This window comes from Coregonus clupeaformis, chromosome 7, assembly GCF_020615455.1.
Source record: "Coregonus clupeaformis isolate EN_2021a chromosome 7, ASM2061545v1, whole genome shotgun sequence".
NCBI classification, from domain to species: Eukaryota; Metazoa; Chordata; class Actinopteri; order Salmoniformes; family Salmonidae; genus Coregonus; species Coregonus clupeaformis.
The window spans coordinates 64,165,924-64,179,421 of NC_059198.1; the positions used below are offsets into that span (position 1 = coordinate 64,165,924).

At 45.3% G+C, this 13,498-nt stretch overlaps 1 protein-coding gene across 1 annotated transcript in view; it reads right to left on the reverse strand.

Moving 5' to 3' along the window:
- The window catches only part of tbcd (tubulin folding cofactor D), an 88,074-nt gene extending 74,576 nt beyond the window's left edge, over positions 1-13,498 (reverse strand). The window contains exons 1-14 of the mRNA XM_041881441.1: positions 13,399-13,498; positions 12,878-13,070; positions 12,617-12,667; positions 12,411-12,508; positions 9,807-9,908; positions 6,551-6,697; positions 6,379-6,434; positions 5,974-6,106; positions 3,915-3,960; positions 2,748-2,880; positions 2,390-2,532; positions 2,025-2,085; positions 1,656-1,730; positions 4-98 (exon numbers count right to left, since the gene is read on the reverse strand). Coding sequence (XP_041737375.1) covers positions 4-98; positions 1,656-1,730; positions 2,025-2,085; positions 2,390-2,532; positions 2,748-2,880; positions 3,915-3,960; positions 5,974-6,106; positions 6,379-6,434; positions 6,551-6,697; positions 9,807-9,908; positions 12,411-12,508; positions 12,617-12,667; positions 12,878-13,061 — 1,324 coding nt within the window. The 5' untranslated portion in view covers positions 13,062-13,070; positions 13,399-13,498. The remainder of the gene's footprint in view (positions 1-3; positions 99-1,655; positions 1,731-2,024; positions 2,086-2,389; positions 2,533-2,747; positions 2,881-3,914; positions 3,961-5,973; positions 6,107-6,378; positions 6,435-6,550; positions 6,698-9,806; positions 9,909-12,410; positions 12,509-12,616; positions 12,668-12,877; positions 13,071-13,398) is intronic.

Consider the following 13,498-nt stretch of genomic DNA (forward strand, 5'->3'; position numbering starts at 1 on the left):
TACCGTCCGGGAGACGAGCGGGCACCAGCAGGCCTCTTCTCCCCAGCTCTGCCAGGGCCAAGCAGCCTCCATGCCACGCGTTGTCTGTCTCCTGGAAACTACAACAGAAACACACAAAGGATAACATTTGAGCTCCGCAAAACTGACCTGAGCTCCGTAAAACTTACCTTAAAGGTAATGAACAGTCAAAATCATGTTTTTCATGAAATTTGATGATATTTGGATGAAATCAGATCAAAATGTGATGACCAAAGTATGAAAAATGACTGTTGCTTCTACATTGATCAAGTTTTATCATAAAGTTACTGGTCCCCTCCCCCATGTCAAACACTTGGATTCAGGAGGTGGGATTATTAAGGTGATATCATCCCAACTCTCATTTTAATACACCAATGGTAACATGATATTCTCTAACCTAAATTAAATAAGTAGCGCCTTGTAACCAACATCAGAGAAGGCGTGTTTGCAGAGGGGCGTGGTTTATATAGTTAGATAGCTACTCTGCTGGTGCCAAGATGTGACTGTAGGGTGTCAGCAAATATAATTAAAAGGAAGGGTCGTTCAAAACTCTGATGCAGTTGTCATGTCAATACATCCGTCAGTGTTGCTGTGAACCGCATCACAAGAGACATGCCAAAACGAGAAATGTATATATTTTTTTGTTACATCAGTAGCTAGGTTTCCATCAATTGGCAACAGATTTTCATGTGAATATTCTAGAATCCGCATAAAGAAAATATGTGAATTTTCCCACCAGTGGTGTGTTTCCACCAAAAGGTCCTGTTGAGGATAAAAGTACGTGCGTGATGACGTAGTGCACACAAAATGTACTTTTTCGCTTAAGTTTTCATTTACCGAATAAAAATTCAAAAAGTTCATTGTGTTTACATCGCATTTTCAACTCTACCGATAGATTTGTCTGGTCTTGGCACCTGCGCTCTGGCCAACAGCAAACACAGTGCAGGTAGGTTGGATAAGAGCGAGAACATTTTTATTTGTCAAGCATCGATCATGTCACCAGAATAAGACCCTCCATATTTATTGGAAAGGAGCATTAAGCTCATCACCGTGCACTTTCACCACCCTGTGAAGTTCATCATAACTTATTTCATCTGTAGCCTAATAAACTGCATGCTTTCCCAAGTGGTAGTGGGAGGACCACACACACACCATATCATTGCGTGACTCCAAATTTACTTCAATATGATGGTTATTTTATCAATATTTGCTGCGCATAAAGTCGTTTCCACCGCCATTTCCTGCATAATTAATTTTACAGACAAAAAAAGATCCCACCACGTCGAACAAAGAAATTATCTGTCGCCGTTTTATAAAATGACCCCTAAACTTTTCGGTTTCCATCACAGCTGTCGTGACTTTCATTTTGCTTGAGATGATTTTACTACAACACTGCATCCAAGTTGCTTGACATAGGCGTTTCAAACACCTGTCAGTCAAGGCGAGCTCATGAATATAAAGCTCCCCGCCCACTCAAAAGGCTATTTTACATGGGAATCAGAACGACTATTTTTGGAGCTTTAATACCATAACATATCTCTGTAAATTGTCTGATAGGATGTTCTCCCCAGTGGCACAGACAAACAGCATAACATAACACAGATGGAATGCAAAGCTGTAAATGCACCAGTTGTTACCTGAAACACTCCAACACTGATCCAACCACCTCGTCAGCCAGCTCCTTGGGGAGTCTCCCCGTCACCCTCCCAATACTGAGAACACATGTTGGATCTTACCTTAGGTTTGTCTAAACAGGTGCCACATGAATAAGAGTCATTTATTATGTACTTCATCAACATGAGGGAGTGCTTCTGCCTATAGGCAGCTTTCTGGATTTTAGGCGTTTTGTCTGTTCAGATGCCACCCACATAAGAGTCATTTATTACGTACTTCATCAACATGACAGACATTACTCAGTGCTCCTGCCTATAGGCATCATTCTACCTTCTGAAAGACAGACTATTTGTGTTTATCACTGTTAATAAAATGTGACAACAAGGTTCTACCCCTTAGCTGCAGACCAGCGGACGATGGTCTCCTTGTCTTTCAGCCCACCCAACAGCTGCTCTGTGAAATAAAAAAGACAGAGAGAGAGTCACTACCTGAATAGCTGTGACTGAACACCATAACAGACCTGACGTGGGTCAAGTTCAGTAGGGCATACCCTAACAAAATGTTTTGCAACAGAACATGTCAATCTGTGTTGTTATTGGTCAAGCAGTTCAGGATGTTGCACTCCCTACTGAACATAAGATCATTAACACCAATGAGACAGTGAGAAAAACCAAATGAGAGACACAGTGAGACAGAGACAGAGAGACAGAGAGACAGAGAGAGAGAGAGAGAGAGAGAGAGAGTAATGCTGACTGACCGATGACGTTCTCCACCTCCTCAGGGATATCATAGTCCTCCTCCTGGCTCTGGGTCTCCATGTCTGGGCTAACAGCCTCTACAGTGGAGCTAGACTGGGACTGGGACAGGTTGGCTGCCAGGGAGCGACTACCTCTCTGGTACCTGAATGAGAAGCAAACACACAAAGTCTCAACACAGTGTTTCCTTTAGGAAATGTTCTACGGCAAAGGCTCCCAAATTAACATTTAGGGAGTGTGTGTGTCTCCTCCACTGCTTGAGGAAGGTGAGACAGTCTCTGCATCAGCTTGACCCCTACCTCAGTGTGTGTGTGTGTGTGTGTGTGTGTGTGTGTGCGCGCGCGCGCGCATGCGTCTCACCTCCACTTGGCCAGTCGCGGCTTGAGGAAGGTGAGACCCAGTCTCTGTATCAGCTTGACCCCCAGCTTCCTCAGCATAGCCTGGCTGCTCTCTGCCACATGACGCTGGTCCAGACACTGCAGCACCACCGGAGCTGGGGAACACACACACAGACACACATTAGTATCATGGTAACACTACACTGGCCCAGACACTGCAGCATCACAGGTTAAGCCAGGCATACGATTCAGCTGTCCCAGACAAGTTCTTGAGATCGGAGACAAACTCCTCATGTCGTTGCCTACTCGGGGCGTGTGGCCGTCACCGACGCTCGTTTAATGTGAGCGGGTCAGAGATGCAATCTGAGGGCTACCCATCTCGTCTTTGAGCCATCACGATATTTTTAAAATATTTTTTTCGGCACAAAATCTCAAACGCTCTTGTAGTGTGAGATGTGCAACGACAACTTTTGAGAACGGTGATTAGCAATAGCCAATGAGAGCTGGCCAGAGAAGAAGCCAGTGAGATGACGACGTTGTTTCCCATCACCCAGAATGGGTAGACTCTGGAGCAGGAACCATGACTACTATTAGCATGTGTTTGTACCTGCCTTTAACCAAACCGTCAAATCGTTGCAGCTCTGAAGTTTACAAGCAATGTTATTCAATTCAAAATGCATTGGCTAGATATTTCAACTCCGTAGTTCAAGTGTGAATGTCTGACTGAAAACATTTATGAGGCTGCTTTGAGCCACAGCTCCTTGTAGCTACGTTAACAATCTAATCACATCATTGTTTTGGCGAGACAGCGTGGTATGGAGAATCCTCACTACCAAGTGACTCCCCGTCTGTGTCACGTGGTTTAATGTGCTCACCACTACGTTGGCAAGACAAAACACTACAGGATAGACGGTGGTTCAATGTGAGAGGCTCAGCGATGTCAGGATTCAGACAGTGGTGAAGTGTACACCCAGCATTAGTATCTCACATCATCACCTACAGCCAGTATCACAACATGGTCACATCAGTCAACATCAGAAGATCACCTACATTCAAGTTATTTAGCAGATGCTCTTATCCAGAATGGAGGGACAACAGGTACATTCAATTAAAGGAGGTAAGACAACTTCTTATCACAATCTAAAGTCAAATTGCTGATCAAAAAGCAACTATTGAAGGACATTCTTACCATACTGGAGAAAGTCATCTCTCTTGCCATGCTTGAATAGCTGGGCCTAGAAGACAGAGGAGAGAGAGGTGAGAGGAAAGAGAGGGGAGAGGACAGGAGAGAGAGAGAGAGCGGTGAGACAGGAGAGAGAGCGGTGAGACAGGAGAGAGAGCGGTGAGACAGGAGAGAGAGCGGTGAGACAGGAGAGAGAGAAGTGAGACAGGAGAGAGAGAAGTGAGACAGGAGAGAGAGCGGTGAGACAGGAGAGAGAGAAGTGAGACAGGATAGAGAGAAGTGAGACAGGAGAGAGAGAAGTGAGACAGGAGAGAGAGAAGTGAGACAGGAGAGAGAGAGGAGAGACAGGAGAGTGAGGAGAGAGAGGAGAGTGAGGAGAGACAGGAGAGTGAGGAGAGAGAGGAGAGTGAGGAGAGAGAGGAGAGTGAGGAGAGAGAGGAGCGAGAGGAGAGACAGGAGAGAGAGGAGAGACAGGAGAGAGAGGAGAGAGAGGAGAGACAGGAGAGAGAGGAGAGAGAGGAGAGACAGGAGAGAGAAGAGAGAGGAGAGACAGGAGAGACAGGAGAGACAGGAGAGACAGGAGAGAGAGGAGAGAGAGGAGAGAGAGGAGAGACAGGAGAGAGAGGAGAGAGAGGAGAGAGGAGAGACAGGTGAGAGAGGAGAGAGAGAGGAGAGAGAGGAGAGAGAGGAGAGAGAGGAGAGACAGGAGAGAGAGGAGAGACAGGAGAGAGAGGAGAGACAGGAGAGAGAGGAGAGACAGGAGAGACAGGAGAGACAGGAGACACAGGAGAGTCAGGAAAGAGAAGAGAGACAGGAGAGAGAGGAGAGTCAGGAGAGAGAGGAGAGAGAAGAGACAGGAGAGAGAGGAGAGAGAGACAGGAGAGAGAGGAGAGTCAGGAGAGAGAGGAGAGAGAAGAGACAGGAGAGAGAGGAGAGACAGGAGAGAGAGGAGTCAGGAGAGACAGGAGAGAGAGGAGAGACAGGAGAGAGAGGAGAGTCAGGAGAGAGGGCAACAACATCAATATCGTGGAGGAGATCAAAATAATACATTTTCCTTTAAAGTTGTGAAATTCCAACACCTATTTTGTTCATAATGTTGTGCCTCCTGCCCTTTTAAGGGTTCGATCAACATGTTGTTTGGGGTTAAAGCACCACAAACCTCTACCTTCTCCATGTCTTTACATTGTAGCAGCAAGGACTTACATTGGCATTGAAAGTAACCAATAAAGGTTCATCTTAACCACTCTTCTAATAACACTCTCTGTCTCTTTCCCCATTTCTCAGTGGCTCTTTTTAAGTTTTGCTGCATGGTGAAATTCAAAATGCAACTTTGCAAAAAAAAAAAGCTTACTAGAGCCAGTCTAAGCCCCTTAAGGCAGTCAGAACACACAGAGCCAGTTTAAGCCCCTTAGGGCAGTCAGAACACACAGAGCCAGTTTTAAACGCTCTGAGTGCCACATAGAGACAAGCCGGTTTCCCCTCCCAGTCATATTACAGAAGCAGAGAGAGAAGGAGAAACGGTTTGAAAACAGGTAGCGCCAGTTTCAACGCCAATAATATGACTTTTACACACTGCTCGCTTGAGGGTTGCATTAAATTAGCTTTTTAGACTAACTGACACAACACAAGAGTTAACCTGAAAAAATTGACTAATCCACTGTTTAATCAAGGAGGTTGGTGACGGCACAACTACAGGACAGGAAGAGATGAAAGAGAAAGACAAGCTGGAAGAGCGTGAGGGACTGGGGGTTAGTTAGTTAGGCCACAGCACCTCTATGGACTACTACACTGATCCTAGATCTGTTTGTGCTGTATAGCCAACCCCTAGGGATCTGGGATACCAGCTCCTAAAACAGGTCTGGGACCAGTCATCAAACACTCACAACAGGTGCAGCACTATACACCTGCCAAACCTGCCAAACCCACAAGAGCTATGATCTCCCACAAACATACATGTAGGCTCTTGTAAACTAGGCCTTCACACTGATCACTGCAATCCACACTTACATGCGCTCACGGACAGACGAACTGTGTGTGTGTGTGTGTGTGTGTGTGTGTGTCGTACCAGAGACTGCAGGGCCCCGTCCAGGATCACAGTACCTCCCATGGTCTGGTCACTGGCCTGAGAGATGGTGGTCAGACTCCAGTCCAGGAAGTCTCCTAGTCGCTTCAGCTTCACATCAGGACGCGTCACAAACCTGCAAACACAGGCAGTTAGATGACAACACGCAAGGACCACTCCGTAAACTGCAAACACAGGCAGTTAGATGACGACACGCTAGGAACACTCCGTAAACTGCAAACACAGGCAGTTAGATGACGACACGCTAGGAACACTCCGTAAACTGTGTGTGTGTGTGTGTGTGGCCTAGGCATCTTCAAGTACAAGTCCTCCCTCTTCTGGCTAGAACATGAAATGCAACACAAATGTTGCTTTTTTTGGTTTTAAACAATAAGGTTGAATACTCACTTTGATACCAACACAGAGGCAGCATCCCTGGACTTATCACTGACCATCAGGTAAGACTGGAAATAACAACAGAGAAATGGTTAGCTACAAACTAAATACATCATACATGGACTGGACCTGGGAGAACACGGCGGAACATTGCCCACCGGCAGGAGAGGCTGGAATTAGTTACCTTGGCGACGGCCAGAATGCGGTCCATGATTGGCTCTCTGGCCTGGCCGGGGTCAGAGGTCAGGTGACCGTCAAGACGGGAGAGGTCAAAGGGTATCAGACAGGTCATAGACAGCCACAGCAGCAACATGTAGCGGGTCTCCCAGGTCTAACACAAGGGGCAGAGGAAGGGTTAGGGTTAAAGGTCAAAGGGTATCAGACAGGTCATGGACAGCCACAGCACCAACATGTAATGGTCTCCCAGGTCTGGCAGGAAGGGGCAAGGAGAGAAACATTTGAATTTACTTTATTGAATCCTAGAGGGGAAATTGGCTGTGAGGGTAGGCAACAACACATCTGCCATGCTGACCCTCAACATAGGGTGCGTGCTTAGTCCCCTCCTGTACTCCTTGTTCACCCACAACTGCCTGGCCACGCACGACTCCAACACCATCATTAAGTTTGCCCACGACACAACGGTGATCACCGATGACGATGAAACAGCCTATAGGGAGGAGGTCAGAGATCTGGCAGCGTGGTGCCAGAACAACAACCTCTCCCTCAGCAAGACAAAGGAGCTGATCGTGGACTACAGGAAACAGAGGGCCGAGCACACCCCCATTCACATCGAAGGGTCTGTAGTGGAGCGTGTCGAGAGCTTCAACTTCCTCAGTGTCCACATCAATAAGGATCTATCGTGGTCCAAACATACCAACACAGTTGTGAAGAGGGCACGACAACGCCTCCTCCCCCTCAGGAGGTTGAAAAGATCCTCAAAAAGTTCTACAGCTGCACCATTGAGAGCATCTTGACTGGCTGCTTCACTGCTTGGTATGGCAACTGCTTGACCTCCGACCGCAAGGCACTACAGAGGGTAGTGCGTACGGCCCAGTACATCACTGGGCCGCGGTGTCAGAGGAAGGCCCGAAAAATTGTCAAAGACTCCAGCCACCCAAATCATAGACTGTTCTCTCTGCTACCGCACGGCAAGCGGTACCGATTCACTAAGTTTGGAACCAATAGGACCCTGAACAGTTTCTACCCCCAAGCCATAATACTGCTAAATAGTTAGTTAAATAGTTAACCAATAGCTACCCGGACTATCTGCATTGACCCTTTTTTGACTTATCACATACGCTGCTGCTACTGTTTATATGTACAGTCGTGGTCAAAAGTTTTGAGAATGACACAAGTATTGGTCTTCACAAAGTTCGCTGCTTTAGTGTTATGAGATATTTTTGTCAGATGTTACTAAGGTATACTGAAGTATAATTACAAGCATTCCATAAGTGTCAAAGGATTTTATTCACAATTACATTAAGTTTATGCAAAGAGTCAATATTTGCAGTGTTGACCCTTCTTTCTCAAGACTTCTGCAATCCGCCCTGGCATGCTGTCAATTAACTTCTAGGCCACATCCTGACTGATTCTTGCATAATCAATGCTTGGAGTTTGTCAGAATTTGTGGGTTTTTGTTTGTCCACCCGCCTCTTGAGGATCGACCACAACTTCTCAATGGGATTAAGGTCTGGGGAGTTTCCTGGCCATTGATCAACATTTTGATATTTTGTTCCCCGAGCCACTTCGTTATCACTTTTGCCTTATGGCAAGGTGCTCCATCATGCTAGAAAAGGTATTGGTTGTCACCAAACTGTTCTTGGATGGTTGGGAGAAGTTGCTCTCGGAGGATGTGTTGGTACCATTCTTTATTCATGGCTGTGTTCTTAGGCAAAATCGTGAGTGATCCCACTCCCTTGGCTGAGAAGCAACCCCACACATGAATGGTCTCAGGATGCTTTACTGTTGGCATGACACAGGTCTGATGGTAGCGCTAACCTTGTCTTCTCCGGACAAGGTGTTTTCCGGATGCCCCAAACAATCGGAAAGGGGATTCATCAGAGAAAAGTACTTTACCCCAGTCCTCAGCATTCCAATCCCTGTACCTTTTGCAGAATATCAGTCTGTCCCTGATGTTTTTCCTGGAGAGAAGTGGCTTCTTTGTTGCCCTTCTTGACACCAGGCCATCCTCCAAAAGTCTTCGCCTCACTGTGCGTCCAGATGCACTCACACCTGCCTGCTGCCATTCCTGAGCAAGCTCTGCACTGGTGGTGCCCCGATCCCGCAGCTGAATCAATTTTAGGAGACGGTCCTGGCGCTTGCTGGACTTTCTTGGGCGCCCTGATGCCTTCTTCACAACAATTGAACCTCTCTCCTTGAAGTTCTTGATGATACGATAAATGGTTGATTTAGGTGCAATCTTACTAGCAGCAATATCCTTGCCTGTGAAGCCCTTTTTGTGCAAAGCAATGATGACGGCACGCGTTTCCTTGCAGGTAACCATGGTTAACAAGGAAGAACAAGATTTCAAACACCAGCCTCCTTTTAATGCTTCCAGTCTGTTATTCTAACTCAATCAGCATGACAGAGTGATCTCCAGCCTTGTCCTCGTCAACACTCTCACCTGTGTTAACGAGATAATCACTGACATGATGGCAGCTGGTAATTTTGTGGCAGGGCTGAAATGCAGTGGAAATGTTTTTTGGGATTAAGTTCATTTTCATGGCAAAGAGGGACTTTGCAATTAATTGCAATTCATCTGATCACTCTTCATGACATTCTGGAGTATATGCAAATTGCCATCATCAAAACTGAGGCAGCAGACTTTGTGAAAATTAGTATTTGTGTCATTGTCAAAACTTTTGACCACGACTGTACATATCTACCTCAACTACCTCATATCCTGCACATAGACTCAGTACTGGTACCCCGTGTATAAAGCCAAGTTATCGTTACTCATTGTGTATCTATTATTACGTGTTTTACTTTTCTATTCTTTTTCTATTTTTCTCTCTGTATTGATGGGAAGGGCCCATAAGTAAGCATTTCACTGTCAGTCTACACCTGTTGTTTACCAAGCATGTGACGAATACTATTTGATTTGTATCCATAACAAGATACAGACAGGGCCAACACAAAGACAAACATTAGCTTCTACACATACGATACATTAAACAACTTGGAAGTAAACAGTTTCAAGTTAGCTAAATCACTATAGGCCTAATCTAGAAAGCAACAAGAGGGTAAAAGCAATGGATACTCTGCTTACGAATGTGCAATGTAATGATTATAAATGTATACTTAATAAAAGGTACCCCTTCAAGTAAAGGGTTATCCTTCCATTGAGGTCTTGTAACATGAGAAATCAGGGGGGCTACTGGGCTAGGAAGTAACAGACTCACCTTCCATTGAGGTCTTGTAATTAAGGAATTCAGGCTCACCTCTGGGTCTTTGGGGTCCTGTCGACACAGGAGGTCCAGGACTGGCTGGACATCAGCCACCTCATGGGGGAAGAGCTGCATGAAGATCTTATACCCTCTCACCTGGCCAAGACAAAAACACCAGGGGGTTAGGAGTCTGGCTTGTCACAACTGCACAGGCTGAGAAAGCTGAGCACAATACTTCTAACTCTAGTCTGAGACTGTAGGGTAAGACGCCACTGAATCAACACACACAACAGAACACTTGGCTTCGTGAACTGAAATCTTGCTATCTGTGTGACCAACTGGATTCAAACCTGGGTGACACAATAGCGTTAAACCGCTGAGCTAAAGCCAAGACATTAGCTTGAGAAGCTAACGCGAGTCTATAGGTCTCAGTCAAGGTTACTCATCATAGGAGCGTGGTTCATCAAACCACCAACTTTACATCTATCTGTAGTTACCTTGGAGATGATACACAGTGCATTCGGAAAGTATTCAGACTCCTTCACTTTTTCCACATTTTGTTATGTTACAGCCTTATTCTAAAATGAATGACATTTCATGTTTTCCTCATCAATCTACACACAATACCCAATAATGACAAAGCAAAAACTTTTTTAGAAATGTTTGCAAAAAAAATAAAAAAAATAACATAAATACCTTATTTACATAGGTATTCAGACCCTTTGCTATGAGATTCAAAATTGAGCTCCGGTGCATCCTGTTTCCATTGATCATCCTTGAGATGTTTCTACAACTTGATTGGAATCCACCTGTGGTAAATTCAATTGATTGGACATGATTTGGAAAGGTACATATCTGTCTATATAATGTCCCACAGTTGACAGTGCATGTCAGAGCAAAAACCAAGCCATGAGGTTGAAGGAATTGTCCGTAGAGCTCCGAGACAGGATTGTGTCGAGGCACAGATCTGGGGAAGGGTACCAAAACATTTCTGCAGCATTGAAGGTCCCCAAGAACACAGTGGCCCCCATCATTCTTAAATGGAAGAAGTTTGGAATCACCAAGACTCTTCCTAGAGCTGGCCACCTGGCCAAACTGAGCAATCGGGGGAAAAGGGCCTTGGGGGGAGGCGACCAAGAACTCAATGGTCACTCTGACAGAGATCCAGAGTTCCTCTGTGGAGATGGGAGAAACTTCCAGAAGGACAACCATCTCTGCAGCACTCCACCAATCAGGCCCTAATGGTAGAGCGGTCAGACGGAAGCCACTCCTCAGTAAAAGGCACATGACAGCCCACTTGGAGTTTGCCAAAATGCACCTAAAGGACTCTCAGACCATGAGAAATAAGATTCTCTGGTCTGAATAAACCAAGATTGAACTCATTGGCCTGAATGCCAAGCATCACATCTAGAAGAAACCAGGCACTGCTCATCACCTGGCCAATACCATCCCTACGGTGAAGCATGGTGGTGGCAGCATCATGATGTGGGGATGTTTTTCAGCGGCAGGGACTGTGAGACTAGTCAGGATCGAGGGAAAGATGAACGGCGCAAAGTACAGAGATCCATGATGAAAACCTGCTCTGACTGGGGCGAAAGTTCACCTTCCAACAGGACAACGACCCTAAGCACACAGACAAGACAACGCAGGAGTGGCGTCGGGACAAGTCTCTGAATTTCCTTGAGTGGCCCAGCCAGAGCCTGGACTTGAACCTGATCAAACATCTCTGGAGAGACCTGAAAGTAACTGTGCAGCGACGCTCCCCAACCAACCTGACAGAGCTTGAGAGGATCTGCAGATAAGAATGGGAGAAACTCCCCAAATACAGGTGTGCCAAGCTTGTATCGTCATACCCAAGAAGACTCGAGGCTGTAATCGCTGCCAAAGTTGCTTCAACAAAGTACTGAGTAAAGGGTTTGAATACTTATGTAAATGTGATATTTCATTATTTTATTTTGTATACATTTGCAAAAACCTGTTTCTGCATTGTCATTACGGGGTATTGTGTGTAGATTGATGAGGGAAAAAAACAATTTAATCCATTTTAGAATAAGGCTGTAATGTAACAAAAATGTAGAAAATGTGAAGGGGTCTGAATACTTTCCAACTGCACTGTATATGAATACATCTGTCTGTAGTTACCTTGGATATGATGTAGCTGAATACATCTGTCTGCAGTTACCTTGGAGATGATGTAGCTGAATACATGTCTGTAGTTACCTTGGAGATGATGTAGCTGAATACATCTGTCTGTAGTTACCTTGGAGATGATGTAGCTGAATACATCTGTCTGCAGTTACCTTGGAGATGATGTAGCTGAATACATGTCTGTAGTTACCTTGGCGATGATGTAGCTGAATACATCTGTCTGTAGTTACCTTGGAGATGATGTAGCTGAATACATCTGTCTGTAGTTACCTTGGAGATGATGTAGCTGAATACATCTGTCTGTAGTTACCTTGGAGAGGATGTAGCTGAATACATCTGTCTGTAGTTACCTTGGAGATTATGTAGCTGAATACATCTGTCTGTAGTTACCTTGGAGAGGATGTAGCTGAATACATCTGTCTGTAGTTACCTTGGAGATGATGTAGCTGAATACATCCGTCTGTAGTTACCTTGGAGATGATGTAGCTGAATACATCTGTCTGTAGTTACCTTGGAGATGATGTAGAGGAATTTGAAGCCCAGGTGAACCAGTAGAGGAGGAGACTGTTCACTCCTGATGAGGTCCAACAGCAGGTTCAACATCCACTCTGTGGTCACAGGAAAGAAACACTGTCATCATCATGCGATCATAACAAGCGCACGTTTCACTAATGCAGAAGATCATGTGCTGTGCGTGTCTGTATGTGTGTTGTTACCCAGATGTGGATCCAGAAGATGGGGCTGCTCTTGATAACGGTCCATTATCACTGTAGAAAAAAAATAACTGGTCAACATAAAGTTGTTGACTTTTCTTTGACTGCTTATGATTGTGGTATGTATAGGTTATGAATGTGTTATTACGACTTATGTCTGTAGTTAGTACAAGCATTTAGGCCTAAAGCCCACAGACTGTTCCATGCAAGACTGGATCAAGTTGGCCACAACAACAGACTAAACATGTACAGTATGAATCTCACCGAGGAACCTCTCTATGGCTGACTCCAGTGTCACGATGTTCTCGTGAACCTCTGGTAGGTTGGAGATCAGGGCTCGAATCTCAGTGCTCTCTGTAAAACCTCCCAAGACACTGGCTTTAGCGATCACCTCGGGCTCCCCGCCGCCGCCTCCATCCTCCCCGGAATCCATGTCGGTCTGGGCCATTATACTTGCCTAGATTACCGGTATGACAGATTTGATACATTTCATGCACTTGGTTATATGCATGTCTACTGTCTAATGTTTAAACACACGTCTTCATAATAGCTAGCAAGTGTAGCTAGTTTGCCTTGTAGTTTTCATAGCTAGATGAGAACAGTGTGACGCCTAGCATGGGCGTGTCACTGAATTGGTTCTATCCATGCCGATACTAGCCAATGATGCTAGCTTACTAGCTAGTGCTGTTGGTTGGCAAGTGGCAACATAAATCAAACAGAATTTGAGTGATCAGTGAACACACACAGCTCATACATTTGGTTATCGTAAGCTTATGAATGCATACCTGTAGTTATGAAAATTCTGTCCAGAAAATGAATTATTATAACTTCGGATGATGATGCTCACGCAGTTGCGGATGTCTGTTATCTGTTGTGAAGTTTGCA